This window comes from Gavia stellata, chromosome 10 (assembly GCF_030936135.1).
Source record: "Gavia stellata isolate bGavSte3 chromosome 10, bGavSte3.hap2, whole genome shotgun sequence".
Taxonomy (NCBI): Eukaryota; Metazoa; Chordata; class Aves; order Gaviiformes; family Gaviidae; genus Gavia; species Gavia stellata.
Window position 1 is genome coordinate 6,514,409 of NC_082603.1, and position 21,852 is coordinate 6,536,260.

General features: G+C 56.5%; 1 protein-coding gene across 1 annotated transcript in view; it reads left to right on the top strand.

Annotated features, from left to right (window-relative positions):
- CACNA1E (calcium voltage-gated channel subunit alpha1 E) overlaps nucleotides 1-21,852 on the top strand; it is a 95,438-nt gene that overhangs the window by 47,042 nt on the left and 26,544 nt on the right. Inside the window, exons 8-26 of the mRNA XM_059822143.1 lie at nucleotides 2,422-2,537; nucleotides 3,253-3,306; nucleotides 3,658-3,747; nucleotides 4,095-4,304; nucleotides 5,647-5,759; nucleotides 6,012-6,124; nucleotides 6,249-6,380; nucleotides 6,712-6,784; nucleotides 7,192-7,309; nucleotides 7,636-7,703; nucleotides 9,100-9,197; nucleotides 12,332-12,388; nucleotides 13,682-14,290; nucleotides 14,387-14,661; nucleotides 15,278-15,437; nucleotides 15,985-16,114; nucleotides 16,670-16,729; nucleotides 17,065-17,171; nucleotides 21,258-21,269. Of these exons, the coding sequence (XP_059678126.1) occupies nucleotides 2,422-2,537; nucleotides 3,253-3,306; nucleotides 3,658-3,747; nucleotides 4,095-4,304; nucleotides 5,647-5,759; nucleotides 6,012-6,124; nucleotides 6,249-6,380; nucleotides 6,712-6,784; nucleotides 7,192-7,309; nucleotides 7,636-7,703; nucleotides 9,100-9,197; nucleotides 12,332-12,388; nucleotides 13,682-14,290; nucleotides 14,387-14,661; nucleotides 15,278-15,437; nucleotides 15,985-16,114; nucleotides 16,670-16,729; nucleotides 17,065-17,171; nucleotides 21,258-21,269 (2,595 nt within the window). The remainder of the gene's footprint in view (nucleotides 1-2,421; nucleotides 2,538-3,252; nucleotides 3,307-3,657; nucleotides 3,748-4,094; nucleotides 4,305-5,646; nucleotides 5,760-6,011; nucleotides 6,125-6,248; nucleotides 6,381-6,711; nucleotides 6,785-7,191; nucleotides 7,310-7,635; nucleotides 7,704-9,099; nucleotides 9,198-12,331; nucleotides 12,389-13,681; nucleotides 14,291-14,386; nucleotides 14,662-15,277; nucleotides 15,438-15,984; nucleotides 16,115-16,669; nucleotides 16,730-17,064; nucleotides 17,172-21,257; nucleotides 21,270-21,852) is intronic.

Below are 21,852 nucleotides of genomic sequence, written 5' to 3' on the forward strand. Positions count from 1 at the left end.
CATCATAGACACATGATGATGGCTTCTCTCACTGTGCAGCAAAAGGAGACACCGACCTCAGCAGAGGAGGAGCTGGAAGACAGAGGGATGGGCAAGCAGGAGGGGAGCAGAGAGGGGCCAGATTCCCAGCTGGTGTAAATCAGGGGAAGCTTTCCAGGTGCTCCTAATTGCAGGATATATCTTCAGGGTCTGGCTGGCAAAAGTTCTGTCAAGGTGCTGGCTGGCATGGGGTTATGGCCCATGGGGCAGAGGTTCAGCGCATGGAAGGACCAGTGGACCAAACCAGAGGGAGAGAGGCAACTTCCCCACTAACTCTGGCTGCAGACGGCATCTTCTCATTTCTTGACATCCCAAATTTGCTAACAAAGGCCGGAGAGGGATGATGGCACAGCCAAAATGGTCTTGCCTTTCCTCCAGCTAGGGCAAGGAGGGTTTTTGGCATGCCATGCCCAAAACTGAGAGTGCGTTTAGCTGTCAGCTGTGGGAGGTCCTTCCTTCTCCCCCATCTCTTCCTGCCCTCCTTCCCTCCACGTAGGCTGCTTTTCTCTTCCTTGCCTTTTGTTCTCTCCCCCTTCCCTGCCCTAGGAAGAAAGTCTCATTTCAGTCTGAAAGCCAGCGATGGAGGGGGAGAGTCATTTGATGCTTAATGCCAGAGCGGCAGGAAACTTCACCTTCCTGGGGTGGAATTAAAAACGCTTCAATTGTCTGGGGATCTTAAACAAGAGATGCAGGGAACATTCAGGGCTTTTCACACAAACATGCGCGCACACACACACATGTGAAAGCCCACACAGCATTAAGGGTGTAATAGCTCAGCTGGGGTAATGCACTTGAACTCTCTCTGCAGCAGACAGACCAATTCTTTCAGTTCTTTTGAATATTTTTTTTTTGAGGCTGAAGATTGCTGCTAGTCTCCGGAGAGAGAGACATTCGTCTTGCAGAGAGAACGGTGCCATTTGTTCTTCACAATCACTCTTCCCTCGGAGCACCCTGGGACTGGGAGGGGGCTGAGGGCATGGGCTGGGTTCCTCCGTGCAGCTGGGGCTCTGGAGCTCAGGGACGGGATGGGGAGCTGCAGCCAGCAGATTGCATCCCTGTGACGTTCTTGCAAGGAAGGAAAGGTGTGCTGGGGGGATGTCTGCTGTGAGGGATGCTCCTTGTGTGCTAACGTGGCCATCAGTAGAGGTATAAAGTTGTGGGTTGAGGTGCCCCAGGTATGTGGCGTGTGGAAGCACAGGGTGTGGGACCTCCTAGAAGCAGGTCCGGCCGTGTCATCTCACATATAACCCATGGTGTGGGTGGGAGGTTGTCTATGTTGCCACCCCTGTGTTTCCTGCCAAATATTTCTATTTCTCTGTGTGTGTGATGGCCTTTGCATACATGCTTAGGGTTTCAGGTGCTTCTTCATGCAGGGTGGGTGAAAACCTCTGCCTTCAGGAGGGCAGCCTGCATGGGCCGCCTGCGTATGGCCACGAGTGTGCGTATGCCAGAAAGCGGACCATGCTTACCAGCATGGTCTTGTGTTTTAACTGCACGTGAGAAGGTGTATGTAGCTAGCTGCATATGGGTGTCTTTCCACAGCTGTGGGCTGGGCTATGGGTGAAATCATATATCTTGCGTACCGAGGAGTGTGTTTATGATTGTGCCTAGGAGTGCATGTGAGCACGTGGATGCTACATCCGTGCACCATGTGTGTTAGAGGCTGCACGAGCAGTGGGCGCTGCGTTAGCTCTGGCTGGTGTTGCTCAGTGTTTGGCCACAGGCAGGCGCATGCCTTTGCCTGCGCAGAGCCCATGAGGTGCTGCCTGCCCTCCTGCCTGCTGCGGTGCCAGGCCAAGCTGTTGTCCTTCTCTGGACTGGTCATCACACCTGGACAGCTCGTGTGAGACACTGAAGTCCGGAGAAGGACAACAGGGATGTCTCAAGTCCTGGGAAAATCCTCCAAGGAGAGGCTGGAAAGAAAAAGGATTCAGAGGAAGAGGTGAAGGCAGGGGACAGGATCTGTCCTTCTCCATCCCCTTGCTGCCTCCTCATGGTGCCTGGTTTTTATTCCCCGAAGGGACACACAGAAGCTGAACTGGTGCTGGAGTTGGGTGGTGCTGGGAGCATCCTCCCCAGACAGCAGCAGCACCTCCCAGCAAGCGCATGTGGGGCTGAGTGACCGAGCAGGGGGTTTGCTCACGTGCATCTGCGCCTTTCCTCCTGCAAAGAAGTCTCTCCCCCTCTCTGTTCATTCATCCATCCTCTGGCCATGCTTTGGCTGGCGATGGCCATGCATCTCCCCAGCATGGTCCAGCAGCCCTTGGCTTGTGCTCGCCCTGGGTCCCTGCCTCCCCTCCCGGCCCTGTGGTGCCCCCAGCCCCCCATGCACCCCGCTGCCCCCCAGCCATGCTCTCACCGCCCCCCTCTGCCCTTCCCCAGGGAGTTTGCCAAAGAGCGTGAGCGAGTAGAGAACCGCCGAGCCTTCATGAAGCTGCGACGCCAACAGCAGATCGAGCGGGAGCTCAACGGCTACCGGGCCTGGATAGACAAAGCGGGTAAAGGCTGGTGGGCTGGGGGGGCTCCCGGGGGGGTGGCAGGCACCACAGGGTGCCGGTCGTGTGGAGTGGTGGGGATGGGAAGGGATCTCTGAGTGTCATCCAGTGCAACCCCGAAGTTGCCCAGAGTTGCCCAGGTGCTCATGTGGTGGCGTTGGGTGCATGGGCGAGCTTGACCCCAGATGCTCCAACAACTCTCCAGCCAAGCTGAGAGCAAGGACATTGCCGACAGCTGATGAAACATCACGTTCTGTGGCATAAAACTGTCATATTTTGAACGTGAGGCATATTACATCTCCAGGGGAGGCTGTGAGCATCACGGCTGTGAGCTTTGCTCTGCTATGGTTTCCTTTCTCTTGATGTTTGCTGGAGTTTCCTGCAGTGGTGGGTAGGGGGAAAGTAGAGCAGTGAATGGTGACAGGGATTTTCCAGCCCAGTCTGCTCTTGGAGCAGTCTGGAGGGGATGCACAGTGGAGGAAGAATGGAAGAAGGGTTGATTACAAGTAATTTTTCTTTTGGATGCAATGTATGGTAGCTGCCACTTGCCACCCTCCAGAATTTGCTTTTGGACACTTAATCAATACTTGACAAGAGTTTGCAACCTGGAGCAACCACCTCCAGGCTGAGCAAAGTGCTTAGGTACAAGGCAGTGAGGTCTGATGTGCTCAGCCAACAGTGTCTTGTCTCCTGATGCTGAACTTTGTGTTTTGCGTAGAGGAAGTCATGCTGGCTGAAGAGAACAAAAATGCTGGGACCTCAGCCTTAGAAGGTAAGACAAGCAGTGCCCTACCTAAGCACCTGCCTGCCCTTCCTTCTGCCTGCTCGCAGCTGGAGGTTGAAACCCTCCCACTGTGATGGGAGGTCTGGGGATACCCCAGTGGGGTCTGCAGCCCAAGAGAGGGATGTGGGGAGGTGGATTGACAGCATAACCCCTGAGAGAGTGTGGAGGCCAGGAGGTGTCTGGTCCCATGCAAGAGATAGCTCTGGACTTGGGTCACCTGGGTATCTCCAGCCTGTTCCCAGACCTGAGTTAGCCAAGTACCAATCACCAGGTCCTGGTCCCACGAGCTGGCTACTGGCAGAGTTGGGCCACCAACATCCCTTCCTCTTCCCTTCCCAGTGCTCAGGCGAGCCACCATCAAAAGGAACCGGACAGACACCATGAACCGTGACTCGAGCGACGAGCACTGCGTCGATATTGCCTCCGTGGGTGAGCGGAGGCTGGCGCAGAGGAGACCTCTTCATCCAACCTTGGGTTAGTGCAGTTTGGAGCTTTCCTCCCCAAAACCTCTGCTAGTTTATTGAGTTGCGAGGGTCGCGCCTATCACGTGGAGATTGGCACAGATCAGCCACCTCTGCTAGTTTGATGGCAAAGGGGGCAAACCACCCGCTGCCCCCTGTACCATTTAAAAACTGTGTGGTTAGGTCAAGTCCCATAAGAGCAATGTGTGTGAGCCGTCTGTCGTGTCTCATGTTGCAGGGAAGGCTGGAGCACCCAACTCCTTCTCTCACCTTGCCTGGAGCACCCAACTCCTTCTCCTCCCTCTTTTCCCTTAGGTAACCCCTTGAGTCACTCTGGCCTCAAAGGCGCCAGAGTGGATGGTGCCTCCTACTTACGGCACAAGGAGCGACTCCTGCGCATCTCCGTTCGGCACATGGTGAAATCCCAGGTCTTCTACTGGATCGTCTTGAGCCTGGTGGCTCTCAACACTGCCTGCGTGGCCATTGTCCATCACAACCAGCCAGCCTGGCTCACCCACTTCCTCTGTGAGTCCCTGGGCTTTGTGTAGGTGTGAGAGCACTGTGAGGGCAGGCAAAACCTCCTGCAACCTTTTTATCTCCAGTGGCCGGAGGCTGCAGTGTGACCTCGCTCCTTGCCCCAGGGCACATGGAGATGAATCCCAACAGAGTCATGCTGGTATGGAGCTGGGTGGGGAATAACCTGAATTACATTCACTGTTGATAAAAAAAGGACCATGTACAGCTATTGAATTTGCCCGTGGTCCTGTGGCCACTGATAGCTGTCTCAGCCCTGTGGGCAAATGTGGAGGAGTTTCACTGGCCTCATGCCCTTCAGGTCTGATGTGTTTGTCAAGAGAGAGTAACAGACTGCAGGTCTCAGTTGGGTTTATCCTAAAATTGTGAACAGTGGTGATGGAAAGCTTGCTGGAGATCCATCTTTGAATGCCCACAGGCGATTGCTGGAAAGGCGTGAGTTTGCAGGGATGGGACTGGTCATGGGAGAACCCCCTGGTTAAAGTTTTGGTGCAGAGCATGGCATGGAGATCCCAAGCTTGCAACCAGTTACTGGAGCATCCCCCAGCCCACCGTGGGCCATGGTACAAGGTCGGGTCTCGGAGGCAGTACACCTGTATCTATTCTAGCATGGTGCTAACTGCATAGCAGCGTTGTCGACCCCACAGCAGCCGTGTATTACTCCTGAGCTGCTGCAGCGGGGACAGTGCTGCTTTCTCAGCCGTGTTATTCTTACTCACCTTGAAAATGTCCTCATCAAGCTCGGGGCCTGCCCAAATTTGCATTAGCACACTCAGACCTGCCGGGATCCCAGCACGCCACGGTGTGGTACAGCAGCTGGTCGTGGTGAGAAGCATCTTTTGGACAAGGTGAAGAGCCAGACTCTTGCCTGTTAATGTTCATGAAATAGCTGGAGAAGCTTTTCACTGGCTCTTGGCTGTTCGGCTCGGTTACCCTGGCCAAGTTCCAGCCGTGCAATGATTTAAATCCAGGTTGCTAATATTCCCTTACAGTGTCACGTGGTTAATGTCTTTGCAGGCGCCTCAACCGCTGTCGTATAATGCTGAAGAGCTGCTCTGCTCTGTGCCGGCCATCTCTGGTCGTCTTAAACCCCTGGGATACTGGTGCACCTACCCTGAAAGATTAACTTGTGGGGTTGATGCTCTATTATATACAGTTTAGGTCCTCACAGACAAGCTTCCCTCGTCCCAAACCCTGAGAGCTTGGGGAAGCGGTGTGTTCCTCAACTTGTCCCTTCTCTGTGGTGTGCTATATGGACCACTGGTGGGTGCACGCAGGATGCTCCGTGCAGCTCGGTGCCCCGAGGGTAGCGCGTTTGGGTTTTCTCTTTCAGACTATGCAGAGTTCCTGTTTCTTGGGCTCTTCCTTCTGGAGATGTCCTTAAAGATGTACGGGATGGGGCCGCGCCTTTACTTTCATTCTTCCTTCAACTGCTTCGACTGTGGGGTAAGCAGCCCTAGAGATGCTGTGGGTGTGGGGGGAGATGTTTGGCAGGTGCCTGCAGCACAAGGCACTAAGGGGGAGAAGAACGGGATGGCCCTCGCAGTGGGCACAGGAGCCCTTTCTGCCTACCTGTGCCAGGCTGAGACACCAGGTCTTGGGCAGGGTGGTGGGTGCCTCATCTTCAGGCATGTGAAGATTTCCTGCAATAGCCTGTCCTGAGCCTGTCTTTGACTCATGGCTGTGTCTGCTTCTCAGGTCACAGTGGGAAGCATCTTTGAAGTGGTTTGGGCTATCTTCAGACCAGGAACCTCTTTTGGGATCAGTGTCCTACGAGCCCTTCGTCTTCTGCGAATATTTAAAATAACCAAGTATGTACCAACCATCCGTACCTGTCACCCTTCATGTTGGACTGTGGCTGCAGCCCAGATCCAGTCACTCCTGCTCTCCTGTCAGCATCACTGGGAGTGGTCCAGCAATGTCTCTGTTTTCTAGGTACTGGGCATCCCTGAGAAATTTGGTGGTCTCGCTGATGAGCTCCATGAAGTCTATTATCAGCCTGCTCTTCCTCCTCTTCCTCTTTATTGTAGTCTTTGCCCTGCTGGGAATGCAGCTGTTTGGAGGCAGGTAGGTAATTTCAAATCTGCGGAAAAGGAATTTCTTGGTGTTAAAGCCAAGTGATGACACCCTCTTCAGTGCCTGGGAAGACTGTAGCCTTGCTCCTCAATCTGCTGCTAACAGTGGTACTTCTTCCATACGAAAGTCCCCTCTTGAGGGGTGCCTTTGGGCTGTGTGGTTCCTTCTGGCCAGGACGCCTTTTGGGTTTTGGCACCAAATGCTCAGGAGACCATCCTTAGAGCGGGGAAAGGTCCTCCTAAGCACAAGAGAGCTGATAACACAGCAGTCAGGGGTTTGATGGCGTGGTACCCCAGCCCATTTATGTCCTCCTGGCTTCCAGGTTTAACTTCATCGATGGGACACCATCGGCCAACTTTGACACTTTCCCCGCGGCCATCATGACAGTGTTCCAGGTAGGATCTGGGCTGCAAGGGGACACAACCAAAGGGACTTGGGACTACTTGATCAAGCTGCCCTGGCTGGAAGGGGGTCTTTAAACCAAACAAGTTCCCCTCCATCAGCTGTTAGGATATAACTCGCTTCTTCCCTCTCCTCCTGTATAACAAAGTGAATGGCAAGAGGTGGAAACTCTTCTACCTCTGTTAAAGAAGTTGGAAGAGTTTCAAAACTCTTCTGAGGAGACCTAAGTCCTCAGCAGTGTCCAACATCATCTCCCTCAAGTGCTGCAGCTGTAGAGCTGGGTTATCCACTGCACAGGGTCTCTGTACTCGGCTCCTGTGCGTTGGTGGGATGGACCAAGGGGGCTGTCCAGGTGACAATAACGTGCAGGTGACAGAGCTGCTGGCTTGCTTTCCTGCAGATCCTGACGGGTGAGGACTGGAACGAGGTGATGTACAACGGCATCCGCTCCCAGGGAGGCGTTCGCTCAGGCATGTGGTCCTCCATCTATTTCATCGTCCTCACCTTGTTTGGAAACTGTATCCACCTGGCTGCTGTGCTTTTAGTGGAGACAACCCCAGCTCATCACCTTCTCTGGGGGCATCCCCCTCCCTACCCACTGCTCCTTCCTCCTCTCCCAATTAAGGGAGACCCATCACATGTGCGGCAGCCTTGGATATCCCAAACACAGAGAGGGAGCTGTCTGGCGGTGCACTGAGGGCTGTGTATATGGGATGGGTGAGGAGTTTGTCCCTTTGGCTGCTCCTCACTGAGCTGGCAAGGAGCCATCAGGGCCACCCTCACCTGGTGGCTGCAGTCATGCATGTCCTTAACACATGGCTTGTGCATCCTTAGCTGCTCGCAGATACTCTGCTGAATGTGTTCTTGGCCATTGCGGTGGACAACCTGGCCAACGCTCAGGAGCTCACCAAGGTACGTTCCTCTTGCTCCTTTTTCTTCTCTTGGGAAGAGAGTGAAGGAGGGGACCAACAGAAGAGGCACCGGGAGCAGTGCCTGTGACTGTTCTCGCTGTAGAGCCGGGGCCACCTATTCCCTTAGCTCAGCCTGCCTTGAAAAGAGGTCGGGCCAAATTGGAAGTGGAGGCTCTTCCTCCAGGAAGGTACGCAGGGTGCTCCCCTGAAACACAAAGCCATATCGCTGGGCAAAGCTATTTAGACTTTGATTTAGGAAAGTGCTCAAACCTGCTGGTCTCTCCAGGATCACCCACACTTCCCACCAAGTCTGGCTTAACTATTTCTCCATTTAAGCTCCCCAGTTTTGTTTGCCTCCGGTCAGATCGCGATAACCCTCGTCGGTCTGATGCAGGGACAGTGCCAGAGCACTCTGGAGATGTGGAGTGGGAAGCGCTTTCCAGTGGCGTCAATATTTATTCCCCATCTGCCCGTAGGGCAGTGGATGTGATTTAGGATGCAATTTAGGATGGTGCTTGAGAAGGTTATTTGGCTTCGCTGTTTTTAAGACCATGCTGGGAAATATTTGGGGAATGCTAAAATGTTGGGGCACCATCTGGATAACGGTGAGTAGGCGAGAGCTGCAAGGGTCGTTGCTGCGCTTTGGAGGGGACCAGCGATCCCGCAGTGCCTGTTTTTTTGCAGAGCCCATGCCTATTACTCAGGTCCTTGGGGCTTACTGAGAGGCTTCCACGCTGGTGTAAATCTGACCCGTTAGCAGCGAAGGAAACGGGGCATGGTGCTCGTTTCCCCGAAGGGTGCGTGCAGGGGTCCCTGTCCTCCTGCGGTGGGTGCAGGTGGCAATTCCAGGGGCTGCCGGCTGCCGCTGGGCTGAGAGGGGTGGGAGAGCCCCGCCGTGTACCAGCAGCATCAATTAAGGGAGCGCTGTGTTTTTGAAAAGGCTGAATGCGCACTAATGATTCCTAATGACGTTTTTTGCTCCAGAGATGCAACCATACTCGTTAAAGCAATACGGTCTCTGCTGGGGTCATTCATGGATGCCTTGCCTCCCACTCCATCGAGGGGATGCCTGTCTCGCCCCTGTGGCTGTGAAGAAGGGAGGGCTGAGCTGGTCTACGCCGTCTGGGGCTGTTCTAGTGTGCACAGCCTGGCTCTTGCCTGGAGTGGGCTGGGTTCACTTATTTAAGTAGCGCTGACGCCTTCAGTAAGATCTGGCGTAGTGGGGAAGTTGCGTCCCCATAATAAAATAAAGGCTGTTTCTGGAAATACTGCTCCCCTTTTCTCCCGCATGCCTTGGCATCTAAGGTAGCCCCGTGCATCCCTTGCTGCCTCTGATGGCTGCACCTTCCCTTGAAACCCCAGCATCCCACGAAGCAACTCCCTTCTTTCCTCTGCAGGATGAACAGGAGGAAGAGGAGGCCTTTAACCAGAAGCACGCCCTTCAGAAAGCCAAAGAAGTCAGCCCTATGTCCGCCCCAAACATGCCTGCTATCGAGTGAGTGACCCCCCCCATCGCTGCCCCGGTGTCCCCCCAAGCCCAGCCAGGCTTCTCAGCAGGGTGGAGAGCTGAAGCGGAGCCTGCCATGGCTGCTTGTGGGGCTGCAGCAATAAAAAGGGGTCCCTGGGTGGGGTGACTCCCTCTCCGGGTGTCTTCCTGAGGATGGATGGAGATCTAGGAGCGGGCTCCCCGTGAGCAGCACTGCCTTTGGAGAGGTGTCGGAGAGGGGACCAGGTCACCCCGCAAGACCTGGGCTTGCTCACCCCTTCCCCAAGCAGCAGCCTCAGAGCTTGGGCATAGCAGAAATCCGCTAAAAGAGGCTTTCTGCCCCAAATGTACAGCTCAAACACTCAGGGCTGCTGCTAGGGGTGGGGAAGGAGGCTGGGGAGGAGGGAAGGTATCTCAGTTTTTTCTTGAGGAGGGGTGATATTTGTTCCTGGGGAGCGTTTCTTCGTGGCAGAGCTGCGGGTTGCAGCCAGGGCTGGGGGAGAGGGGAGCCAGAGGTGTCACAAACCTCCCCCGGGCTCCTTCCCTGGTAGCGAATGCAGTTATGAGAGGTGGAGCAGGTTTGCGAAACCGTGTTTGATTGTTCAGTAATTTGATTTGGGCGAGGAAAAAAAAAACGCAAACCACATAAACCCCCAGTATGGTGTTAAGGAGCCTTGTCTCTGCATTTCAGCAGAAGAAAATTCTGTTTTTTCCTTTCTAGATGCCTTTTTTCCCTTTATTTTGCAGTGTCATATGGTCTAAATCACATAAAACTTTCAAAGTCAACATTGGAACGAGGCGTTTTGATTTGTTTCCCAAAACAGTACATTTCAGTACGGCTGAAAGGATTTTTTTTTTTCTTTTTTTATAGAATCCCTTCCCAGGGAATTTTAGGTTTCGTTATGCTTTGAAACCCAGCCAAGCTCGTACACGGCAGAATCTCTTGCAGATTTGCCGAGAGAAACAGCTGTCTTCAGGCGAGCTCTGATCTGGGGGGGTCAGAGGCAGCGTCGGGAACAGCCCCAGCTCCTTGGCTTTGCAGCGGTGGGATGTGATGGTCCCCCGTCCTGCACGCCCCACCCATGGTTTTAGGGGCAGCAGGAGCTGGGGGGTATTTGTAAGCCCTGCCTGGTATCCCGGCAGCCGCAGATATCGCTCTGGTTTGGGGGTGATGGGGAGATTCGTAATAAATCTGTGCCTGGCCAGGTATTGGGGGGTTTCTGGGAGGGATGGCAGAGTCTGTGTGTTGTGACCAGCTTTGGCTGCTGGTGGGAATGTGTTGGATAAAGCAAGGGAATAAAGGGATATAGGCAGCAGAAGAGGCTGGAGGGTGGACAGATAGAAGAGAGGAAGAGGGAAAAATGGAATATATTAGGGCACCAAAGGCTTTGCCTGCGCTGCACATCCCTGCTGGAGTTTTCAAGCCATTGTTAGATATAGGTGGTTAGGAAAACAGAGCTCTCTAACCTTTTGTTGTTGTTCTAGTGGCATTGAAATGGGAGGTATTGGTATTTGCAGATCTTTTTTCCAGCTCCTTCTCCTCGTCAGGCTGGATAGTGTCAGGGACAGGGAAGGGAGTGCGACATTGTGGGAGCCGCCATCTCCAGCATCAGGTCTGGTATGCTTTTGGTGGTGCTACGCTGATGCCAGCAGCCGGGGAGGGCTGGTGGGGACGTCACAGTGAGAGGGACAAGCCAGAACAGAGCCGGTACCAAAGGGCTGTTGGAAACTCAGAGCGGTGAAGCTGAGCCGGTCTCTGCGTTTGGGCGTGCGCAGACACAGATGGCTTCATTTCTACGTGGGTACCCAGCGCAGGCAGGTTTGGTACACGCGTTCCTGCCTGCGGAGAGGTCCGGTGGCGCTCGGGGATGAGTGCTCCCACATGGCCAGGTTGGCGTGGGCAGCTGCGGTGCCGATCGGAGTATTGTATTTGTACATGGGCGCCGTTGGTGCAGATGGCTCGGGGCTGTTTGACGAGTGGGTGGCCAGATGGACGCATGCGGATGCTTGTCATGTGTTGGTGCCTACCGTGGTGCGTGGATGCGTTTGAAGCCTCGGCCACTTGCTGCGGGGACGGCAGCCAGCACCTGCAGTTTGCTCTCTGCCTCGAGCGTGGCGCCGGGCTGTTCCCGGGCACGTGGCCGTGAGGAGGCCATCACCCGCGCGACTCACCCAGGTGCTGAGGGTGTCATTGCACTCGAAGGCAGTGAGATGCGCCCTGTCTCGCCTGCTTGAGCTCTGCGTGGATGCAGACGCTTGGTCATGTGTGGTTGGAGTATATTTGCTTGCCTGTCCTGCACACGCACACGTACAGGGCGTTTGCAAAAGCAAAAACTCTAAATCACTGTATGCACATTTGCATATGCTCGTGGCTGTTTGCTTGGAGCTGTGCGTATCTGACTGTGCTGATACAAAGGATAAAGCCTTGAATCTCCCCAGCTGCCTGAAGTCAGCGGCGCTGAAGGGCACCGACAGCCCTGTTAGGCTTCTCTGTGTCGGGGCTACTCAGGTGAAAGGGGCTCTGCAGCATCTCAGCCCTGAGCTTGTGCCTTGCTTTTGCTGGGGAGCTTCACGTTCCCCTCTGTGATCTCAGGGCAGCCTCAACCCATGGCGATGGCTCTGAGCAGCTCAGGGCTGGCCTGACGCATTGCTTCCTCTGTAAAATTGCCATGTGTTGTTCGGGAGAAGTGAATTTGGGGGAGTTTGAAAGAGCTGTTAAATATCTAAGGCTGTATCAGGGCTTCTGAGAGGCTGCAGCCTGCACTGCTCTCCCATGCTGCTGCTGCACAGCTGGCCGGCGCGGGGAAGACTCTGTGAAGCCCACCAAATGGATCCGCATCCCCAACACGAGCATCACTGCGCGCACCTCCCTGGATGGCAGCAACATGTGCCATGGTGGGGTGTGGGAATCCGGGTGCAGTGTGTGAGCGTGGGCAACCCCACGGGCAACTTGTTGCCGGTGTGCAAGCGCATACGTGTAGGAGTTTTGCTGCTGGCTGCTGCGCTCCGGCATCCCAGCAGCCGGTGGCCGATAGGCAAAGAGGTGCCGGCTGCCCGGCGCGGGGGGACACCTCTCTGTGTTGCCCACACGAGTCGAAGGAGGGGTGAAGGGGGGATTGAACCCATTTGTTTTTCCTCCCCAGAAGAGACAGGCGAAGGAGACACCACATGTCGATGTGGGAGCCACGCAGCAGCCACCTGTATGTGGGCCGCGGGGGCGCGTGTCGTCTGTGGCTCCTGTGCTTTCTGTGCGTCCGCGGGGCCGGGGCGCACGCCGCTCCCCTCCGGCCTCCTCGGCGGGGAGGGGGGTCGTGTGTGTGTGTGTGCCTGTATTCAGTGTGCTCCTTTGCACCCCTGTTTGCGTGTGCGTGCATTCGTGGATTTGTGCGTGCATTCGTGGATTTGTGCGTGCATTCGTGGTTTTGTGCGTACCTAACCTCATCGTGTGTGTGCCGTGCAGTACGTGTGCGTCAGTGCGTGCCGCTGTCCGTGGATGTGCAGTCGCGTGTGTTCTGGGGGTGAACAGTGTACGTACACGTGTGTGCTCGTGGGTGTTTCCCTGTGCCTAGGTGTGTTGGGAAGGGCACGTCTGTCTTCTCCAGGGTGTTTGTGTGTGTGTTTATGGCACTGCAAAAGTTTCATGGCAAAGCCCAGTCCTCCGTAGAGCACACCCGCAGGAACATAGAGAAGTCTGGTACAGCTCCTTCCCCTGCAGACAGCCGAAACCGCTGCTCCCCAAGCCTCAGGGCAGGCTTCCTCCCCAGGATGTGCTGGGTGAGAGGCTGTCCCAGCTGAGCATAGCTGAGCACAGGGAGGGAGGGGGCCTCCTGCGCCTGGTGACATTCTCCGTTGCAAATGTCTCAGAGGGCCATCTCTCACGGAGAAAGGCAGGTCTTGTACCTGCAGTCTTTTCCCCTCTTACTCACTGTCCCCAAGCCATCAGGACTGCCACCCTTGCTGGCAAGCTGGCCCTCATGTCAGAGTCCCCTGCGTGGTCATTTGTATTGTTAGGGCAGCGCCGCTCCGAAAAGGAGCCCGGCTCCGAGGAGCTGGTGATGCAAAGACAACCCCAGTGCGAGGAGGGATCCCCGGCTGCAGTGAGATGGCATTGCTCATATTTAAGCAGGTGTCCCCAGGCAATCAGGCACGAGGAAGGTGGTCACTGCCTGGCTGGGGTAGGGCAAGACAGGGTGCTGGCTGCTCCCAGCAAGCTGGGCGTGCTGCCTGAAAGCTGCAGGGCAGCTGTGAGGCTGCTGGGGCCATTGGTCCATCAGCCTGATGCCTTCTGAAGGGGTAAAAGTACAGCCTCAGCCCTGTTTCCAGCCCCTGCCAGCACCAGAGGGATGCTGGAGGGCTGGGGACGAAGCAGGAGCCCAGTCCGTAGCCCTGGGGATGGCATATCCTTCTCCCTGGGATTCCCAAATTAAATCCAGGGTGGGTGCTTCACTGGGAAGGCAGTTGGGATGCCAAACTCTTGCTGTCCCCCATTGCAGGCGGGAGCGTCGCCGGAGGCACCACATGTCGGTGTGGGAGCAGCGCACCAGCCAGCTGCGCCGGCACATGCAGATGTCCAGCCAGGAGGGCATCAACAAGGATGAGCCGCCCCTCATCAACCCCCACGCCAGCATCTTCCGCAGGAAGAAACCGGGGGATGGCGTCGCCGTGGAAAAATGTGCCGAGGAACAGGGCGGCAAGGGCGAGCGGCCACCGGCCGAGGGACCCGAGCAGCCGGCCCCAGGAGCCAACCCTGGCGGTGGCGAGGACAAAAGGAGCCCGTCGCCACGGGCCAAGCGAGACAAGGAGCCGTGGCACCAGAAATCGTGCCATGGGAACTGTGAGCCTGGCGAGCAGGATGGGGCAGGAGGCGGCATCGAGGATAGGGCCAGGATGAGGCAGAGCCAGAGGCGCAGCCGGCACCGCAGAGCCCGGACGGAGGGGAAGGAGCCAGCTGGCGCCCTGGGGAGCCGCTCAGCCAGCCAGGAGATGGGTCTGGAAGAAGCCAGCCCCACGGAGGGGGCACAGGATGGGGACCGGCGCGGGGACGAGGCCGCAACGGAGGTGCTGATTCAGGGGGAGCCTGAGGCGAGTGGAGAATCTGTCAGGTTGGTACCCAGGGAGGGCATCTCGCAGTTCCCACAGTTCCTTGTCCTCTCCCCTTATCTTCTTGTGCCTCTTTTTCTCCCGCATCCCTCCTGCAGGACAAATGGGGTCCTTGCCGGCGATGCTGAGCTGGTCGGGACCACCGAGGAGAGGAGCCCTCCGCAAGCAGCACCCGAGCCCCCCCGAGGGAAAACGGGCAGCCTGACGGAGCAGGACTGCAGCAGCCTAGACACCAGCGAGCAAGCACTGCTGGAGGCCAGCCGCAGTGTCAGCCGGAGTGAGCCCGACCTCTCTTCCATCACCCCCAACACTGAGAAGGCCACGGAGAGCACCACCATCATGATCGATGTCCACGACTCCGCTGTGGTACAGAGTGAGGACCCGTCTCTCTTTCCTGAGCCTCTCTCCCAGCCCACAGGGACCCAGCGGGGTTGGAAACCCCCTTGCATGGCTTTTCCTATCTGCATCCATCAACTGGAGGGGCTTTCCTTACTGCTCCCTGCAGCACCTCCCTCCAGCACCCCAGTTTTGCAGGGGAGCCTGAACGCAATGCTGATGTGCCACCGTCCCCTGGGGAGCTTCTCCCTTTCTCGCGTCCTTCCCACCCACCCCTTCACCTGATCCCTCCTTCCCCCTTCCTCTCCACCCGGGCAAAACACTCGCATCCCTTGTTTTTCCTAACAACACATCTGCAGCCTCTGCCCCGCTCACTGCCACTCAAACCCCTTAACAGCACCCTCGCTGTCAAGATGAGCCGCTTTAAATGGTGTTATTAATTAAATAGCACCACAAAAGCTGGCCTTATTCAAAACTCTTTCGTCTGCTTCATTCCGGCAGCTCGTTGTCTTTTCTTCCCTTCTGGTTCCTCTCCCCATAACGGCACGGGGATGCAAAGCAGAGGCCGGGGGGTTGCACGTGCCCGGGTGGCAGGGACACCCCAGGGTGCTGCCTGGGTGCAAGACCAGGCAAAGGCTCTCGCTTTCCTGCAGTTAGCAACAAGACAGACGGCGAAGCCAGCCCCTTAAAGGAGGCCGAGACCAAAGAGGATGAGGAGGAGATGGAGAAGAAGAAGCGGAAGAAGGAGAAAAGCGAGACGGGCAAAGCGATGGTGCCGCACAGCTCCATGTTCATCTTCAGCACCACCAACCCGTGAGACATTTTTTGGACTGCAGTAGCCTGGGGCTGGGGAGGGCTGCAAGGGGAAGGACCCCTAGATGCTACTGAAAACAGGGGACCCCCTTGGGAAGGGGGCTGAATATCTCCCAAAGAGCCTGCATAACCAGCCACAGTGTTCCCCAAGCCCTGGGAGCGCTCTCCCTCTGTGCCAGCCACGCTCGTGGCTTTCTCTCCTGACTGCTGATTGCTAGCTGTGATTTTTATTCAACATTTGTTGCATTTTTCTGTAGTTGTCTGCTCCCCCGTAACTGTTGCCCAGCTCCAGCAGCCTGGAAGAATAAGCTCCCCAATTTCTCAGGGACTCTCCCTGGCTGGCCACAGCGTGTCCGGGGGACTGGGATAGCCAAGCAAAGGGGTTAGCAAGCCCAAACCACCCTTGGGCTCCCTTGTTTTGATCCTCAGACTTTGCTGCCCATCTTTCCGCTCTGGAAGCCGGCGATGTGGTGTGGGTTTTGCACGTGGGCCATGCCTGGGGCATGCCAGGGGCTCACAGGTTGGGGTGCGGGCTGTCTCCCCGCAGGGTGCGGAGGGCTTGCCACTACATCGTGAACCTGCGCTACTTCGAGATGTGCATCCTCCTGGTGATCGCCGCCAGCAGCATCGCCCTCGCGGCGGAGGATCCCGTCCTCACCAACTCCGACCGCAACAAAGTGATTGCAAACCTCCCCTGCTCCCCCTATCCCGCAGGCAGAGGTCCTGTAGGATTTTAGCTTCCATGGTGGGGCACATGTGGGACACGGATCAGGGCAGCCAGTGGCAGCGCTTGCACTGTGCCGTGGGGTCTGACTTCTTCCCCATCGCCTTCCTTTATAAAACCTCGAAATCCCTCTCAGGCTCCCACTCATGGTATTTAGAGCCTGGGGAGCAGACCAGGGTGCCTTGTTGATAGTAAAGTAGCTTAAACTGGGGAGATGCTGATGTGCACAGGGACTGGCATGGGGCAGCATGATTCCGGCTTGCAGCATGATTTCAGAGCCACTTGCACCATGCGTGGGAAATGTTTCTCTCCTGCCTACGCAGGCTGGGTTTATGACTGTCCTGAACTCTTAAGGAACAGGCTGGGCTTGGGGGAAGCAAACCCACCCTCTGTTTGCACCTGAGCCAGGCAAGCCCCGGTGCAGGGTGGTAACGGGGTCTGGGTGGGCAGCAGTGAGCCTGTTTGCTTGGCAGTGGCTGCAGAGCACCCGTGCCCTCTCCCTCTGCAGGTCCTGAGGTATTTTGACTATGTCTTCACTGGCGTCTTCACCTTCGAGATGGTTATCAAGGTAAGAGCCCTTGCAGGCTGGCTGCGCTGGGGGTGCCAAGTCCTGCAGCATCCTTGCAGCAGGTGGGAAATAGGCAGGTTTTCAGTTCTGGTCCTAAATTTGGATGACGGAGACTTTAAAGCCTGGTTCTTAGCACTGGGAGGCAAGAGTGCTCAGCAAGAGTGCTCCAGGCTCCCAAAATACAATGCTCCTTGATATATACCTGTGGCACAGGGACAGGTCCGCTGCTCCCCAGCCATGTCCCTGTCCCCAGCACATCCCGCCTGAGGCTGCTTCTGCTTGATGGCCGAGCTGCTCATTCCCTGCCTTATTTTCTCACTGTTTCTCCCCTCCAGATGATTGATCAGGGCTTGATCCTGCAGGATGGCTCCTACTTCCGAGACCTCTGGAACATCCTGGATTTCATCGTGGTGGTGGGAGCGCTGGTGGCTTTCGCCTTGGCGTAAGTGGCCGTCATCCTTGTTGGCTCCTTGCCTTCCCTTGGCTGGGGTTGGAGGAGGATGTGACTGTGTGTTACGGCTCCTAGACCCTGATTTTTTATTATTTTTTTTCTCTGCATCTTTCTGCTCTGCTTCTGGGATAACTCCTGGCAGTGGTGCGTGGCTGCTCCAGAGTTGTATTTCTCCCTGTTTGTCAAATGCTGGTGAGCAAGCAGGCCAGGGGGCAAGGCAAGGCAAGCTAGAGATGCTAGGAAGAGGTTGGTGGTGAAAGTGGACTTGAAAGAGGGCAGAAGGGTCTGTTAGAGAGGGAAAAAGACCTAAGGGTGGCAAAGCTGGAGTTACACACCTGCTACGCATCCCGGGGCGCACAGAGACAGCAAAAGCAGCAGCCTGCCAGGTGGAGCTGCCCTCTGAACATTTTTGTGCTGGAAATGGTACTCCTGGCTGGTGGCTTTTCCTCTGCTCCAAGGGGGAGCATTGCCCCAGAGCCCTGCAGGGGTGGGGATGCAGCCGGTGGGGTTTGTGCCCGCGTCCTCTGCAGCATCACGGCGAGGGGAGGATGCTGTGTGCTTGCTCTGCAGCGTGTCCCTGCTGAGCATCACCTTGAAGTTGGCGTCTGGTACTGAGCTTGTGGCGCCCGCGGGTCCTCCTCTGCAAATGGGTGTAGGGTGGCTCGACGTCTGCGGTGCCTATGCCACGGAAGGGAGAAGTGTCCAGGGATGAGTTTTGTGCTGCTCTGCCCTCCTTTGTGCTGCTGGCTGGGGCAGGCGGTGCAGCGTAAGCTTGAGGGACGAGCGGGTGCCAACTGATGCTCGCAGGCAAGGGGCACCCCCTGGTCCCTGGGGACCATGGCACCCTGTTGGTGCCCGAGGAGGGGAGAGGAGAAGAGAGGAGAGGCTCACGCTCCTTTGTCACCCTGTTGTTCTCCCTTTGTGCCTTTGACACTGGTGGCGGTAGTGCTGGTGAGAGGGGAGGGCCTGGCAGCCACGCAGACTGGAGCCCTGTCCTTGTCCGTGGCTCAGGTGCTGTGTGAGGCTCTTGGGGTGGCTGCCTCCGAGCCCCAAGGTCGCTTGATGCATTACAGCCTGTAATCCATCCCTCCCATCTCACCCCTGGCTGGGTGGCAGCTCCTTCCCCTCACTCTCACCCACTTGCACCCTCTCTGGCTTGTTGCTTTGCCTTCCTCACCCTCCTCATCCCCTTCCTCACCTGGTGCTTCCATCCGCTGCTCTCTCCTCCAGAAGAGCGCGGGAGAACGCCGCTCGCTCAGCACAGGGATGAACCAAACCCTGGGCAGGGCTGGGGGCTGACCGCAGACCCCGGCATGGGGAGGGGGCACGGGGCAGGTCTGCTGACTGAGGACATTGCTCTGAGCCCCTGAGAGGCCACCCAGGCCACCACGAGGATGGATCGAGCATCTCCGGGGTCTGGCTGATCCCCCCTCTGCCAGGGCAGCCCTTCAGAGCGTGTCTGGAGGAGGGGCTCAAGGGCATCAGCAGCCTGAAGATGTGCTGGGTGGTTTGAGGGGTTTAGGAGGACAAGAGAGCCTTTTCCTTCCAAGACATCTTTCATCAAGACTTTTTGATGGCTGAAGGAGGGAAGGTTGATGGCTCAGCCTGCTCCTGGGTGGACGGGTGTCCTCACTCCCACTAACAGTACCGTAATCGGTGCTTACTGTCCCCTTGACCCCAACCCACAAAGGTGGCATGGTTCCTGAGGGGACCCCTGGAGCTGGTAGGGTCCCCACATGCCAGCACCCAGCACGTGGGGAAGCTGCCGTGCCCCTTCCAAACCCGCTTGCCACTTGCCTGCCTCCGCCCAGCCTCCTGAGGGAAGGACAGGTCCCTTTGGGCACAGGGCAGCTGAATTCTGGAGGGCAAGCACGCCCATCGGCTGTGGCACCGAACCCCCTCCCACAGAGAGGGCCTTTGCATCACCACGTACGTTTGCAGCAAGTCTTGTAGCCATAGCTGGGTAGGCGTTGAGTTGCTTGTGTTGTGGGCTCTTTATAATGTAAACCTGCGGGATTGTCCCTCTCCCCCACGTCCCACGGTGGCTCCTGCTGGTGGACATGATCTCATGGCTTTGGGGGTGATTGGAACAAAGGAACCGCAGGGATTTCCGATGTGTTTATACCTTACAAAGCATTTATAAGAACACCTGCCTCTCCCCTTGGCAGCTCATCACCGCCGCAGCCCCAGGAGCCATGGGATGTTTGCCAGCTATAAATGTCCCAACCTGCCACCCTCCCTCCCTCCATCCTGGTCTGGAGAGGAAAACTCTGGTGGTGAATTTGAATCCCTCTTCTTTTCCTCTCCCTCCATGAGCTATTTGATGTGGCGCCGGGGGGGCCATGTGTCCTTCCTCTCCCCCTCCTCACCTTCATGGTGCTAGATGAGCAAAGCAATGCCCAGGGAGCAGCTGCGGTGACTACGTGGCTGAGAGAGGCTGATGACCAGGTCCAGCACTTGCGGGTAGAAGAAGTGCTGGGACACGCCATGCCGTTCAGGTTTTCTGCCCTTTCTGCCTCCCTCTGCAGTTTGGTTTTCCCCCGGGGGTCCTGGGTAGCCATGGAGGGCTCTGAACTGGTCCAGGGGTACCATTTCCAGCTCAGAGCCCTCCTGCTCTGAGCTGGTCCAGCGTTGCCACCATCATCCCCTGGCCATCAGTGCCACATCAAAATCACCAATAAGCAAGTGTCCACCCGTGTCTCCATGTGCCGTCACGGCTTGTCCACTGCCCCCTCCAAGCCCATACATCCCAAGCGAGAGGTCATCTTGGCTCATATGTAGCTCTCCACCTGGAAAGCTAGTACGTCAATCCAAACGCAGCCTAAATAAAAAGCCCAATATAAACCTGTAAATCTCCAAAGAGTTCAAATTAAATTAGCTGAAATAACCAGAACCATAACTAAAAACCCCGGTCACTTTTGCCTCCCGTGGCACCCTCCGAGGAGGCATTGTGCAGAGGAGCAGCGCTTGCTTGTGGCTTTGCGGAGCTGCCGAGGGATGGTGATACCTACGCCTGCAGGCTTGCAGCAGCGGGAAGGGCTGAGCGGTGGAAAGGTTGGTGGAAGGGTTGAGTGGTCAGTGCATAGCCCTCCTTGTCTCACCTGGTGAGCAAGGGCAGGAGTTTCTCCACCCAGCGGTACCCAGCAGAGCTGCCTCTTCCTTTGCTGAGCAGCATCTCCCTGTGCTCGTCAGCACCGGTGTCTGGAAGCAAGAGGCATCCCTACGTACTGCCAGATAACCTGGTGTGAGGCCAGCCAGGACAGAGGGCTGATATCCCATCCCAGAAGTGCTGCAGAGTTAAACTATCACCTTTTCAACACACCTTCCACCTGTTTCACTAACATTCAGCCAGGCTCTGGGATTATTTTTATGGTTTTTTAAGAAACGTTTTACTTTGTAGGCTTGCCCCCAGTGATGAGCCCTCTGTCCGCACGTGGCAGGGACTGAGCTGAATCAGGGACGGAGGTTTGATTACAACTAGGGACGTTGTAGACCACCTTGGCTTGTCCGAGCGGGTGTCGCGCTAGGTTGCAGGAGATCCTGTGCTGCAGCTCAGGCTCTTAATCAGTTGATTTCTTGATGGAGGTGATTTACTAAAGTTAGCCTGTCTAGATGGGAACTGTGGCCTTGGGGGTCGGTTCCTTGGAAGGGTCTTGCCTTTGGCTGGTTGGGGCCAAGCCTCAAGGCCCCTCCCCAGCTCCTGGCTGAGGAGGACCACGCACCCACCCTCTGTCACCCACCGTCCCGCTTTCCACGGGTTCCTCTTGCAGCAGAGGTTTCACTCCGCACCCCCTTCCCAAAACCTCCAGCAGGGAGGGCAGGGGCTCCCAGCTTGCTGGGTGAGTCCTTCCCTGGAGTTAAGCCCCATCCTGGAAGACACAACGTGGTTTACTCATCGTGCCTTTCAACCCAGGTGTGGGGCAGCGGAGGGCTGCCGCAGGGTCCCCGCTGCCTGAGAGGCTGCGGTCAACTCCGCGCAGCTCCCCCACTGCTTTTCTTACCTTCTTCCTCTCTCCTCTCTTTTTTTCCTCTCTCCATTGGTGCTGTTTGGTGGCTGCCGGGCTGGATCATCAACAGGAATGCTTTGGGGTAACTATGCCGGTCGGGTTGTGTGGGGTGCTGCCCTGGGGAGCACGGGGGGATGGCCGCAGGCAGGCGTCCGTCTGTCTGATGCCTGTGCTGACCCTTAGCTGTGTTTGCAGAGACTGGAGTACCGCTGCTCTGCATGTACCCCAGTATTGCCCCAGGATGCATTAAAGGTGGTGTGCTCCGGGAAATCGCAGGCGGGATTTTCTTTGCAAGCACTGCAATCCCTGGCCTTTGGAGGAGGGTGCTTTCATCCTGGATCTCGGTGTCTGTGCAGTACCCCGAGATGGTGTGAAGCACACCCAGGGGAGCAGGGCACAGGGAAAGCAGTGTCTGCCGCAGAGCTGAAGGCTCTGCCCCGGTGGGGGCTTTGTCTGCACCGAAGCGCCGCAGGGACTTTATTCTTGACGTGCTCCGAGGGCATGGGATGTGGTTCATGCCGAGCTCAGGGGGCTGGGGAGAGCTCAGCCTCGGCGGTAGACACGGCAAAGCCAGATTCTCCTCCAGGTGCTATCCAGCTCTATGTCCCATATGCATGTTGGATCCCAAGCAAATCCACAGGAGGTTTCCTGAGGTCTGAGGAGGT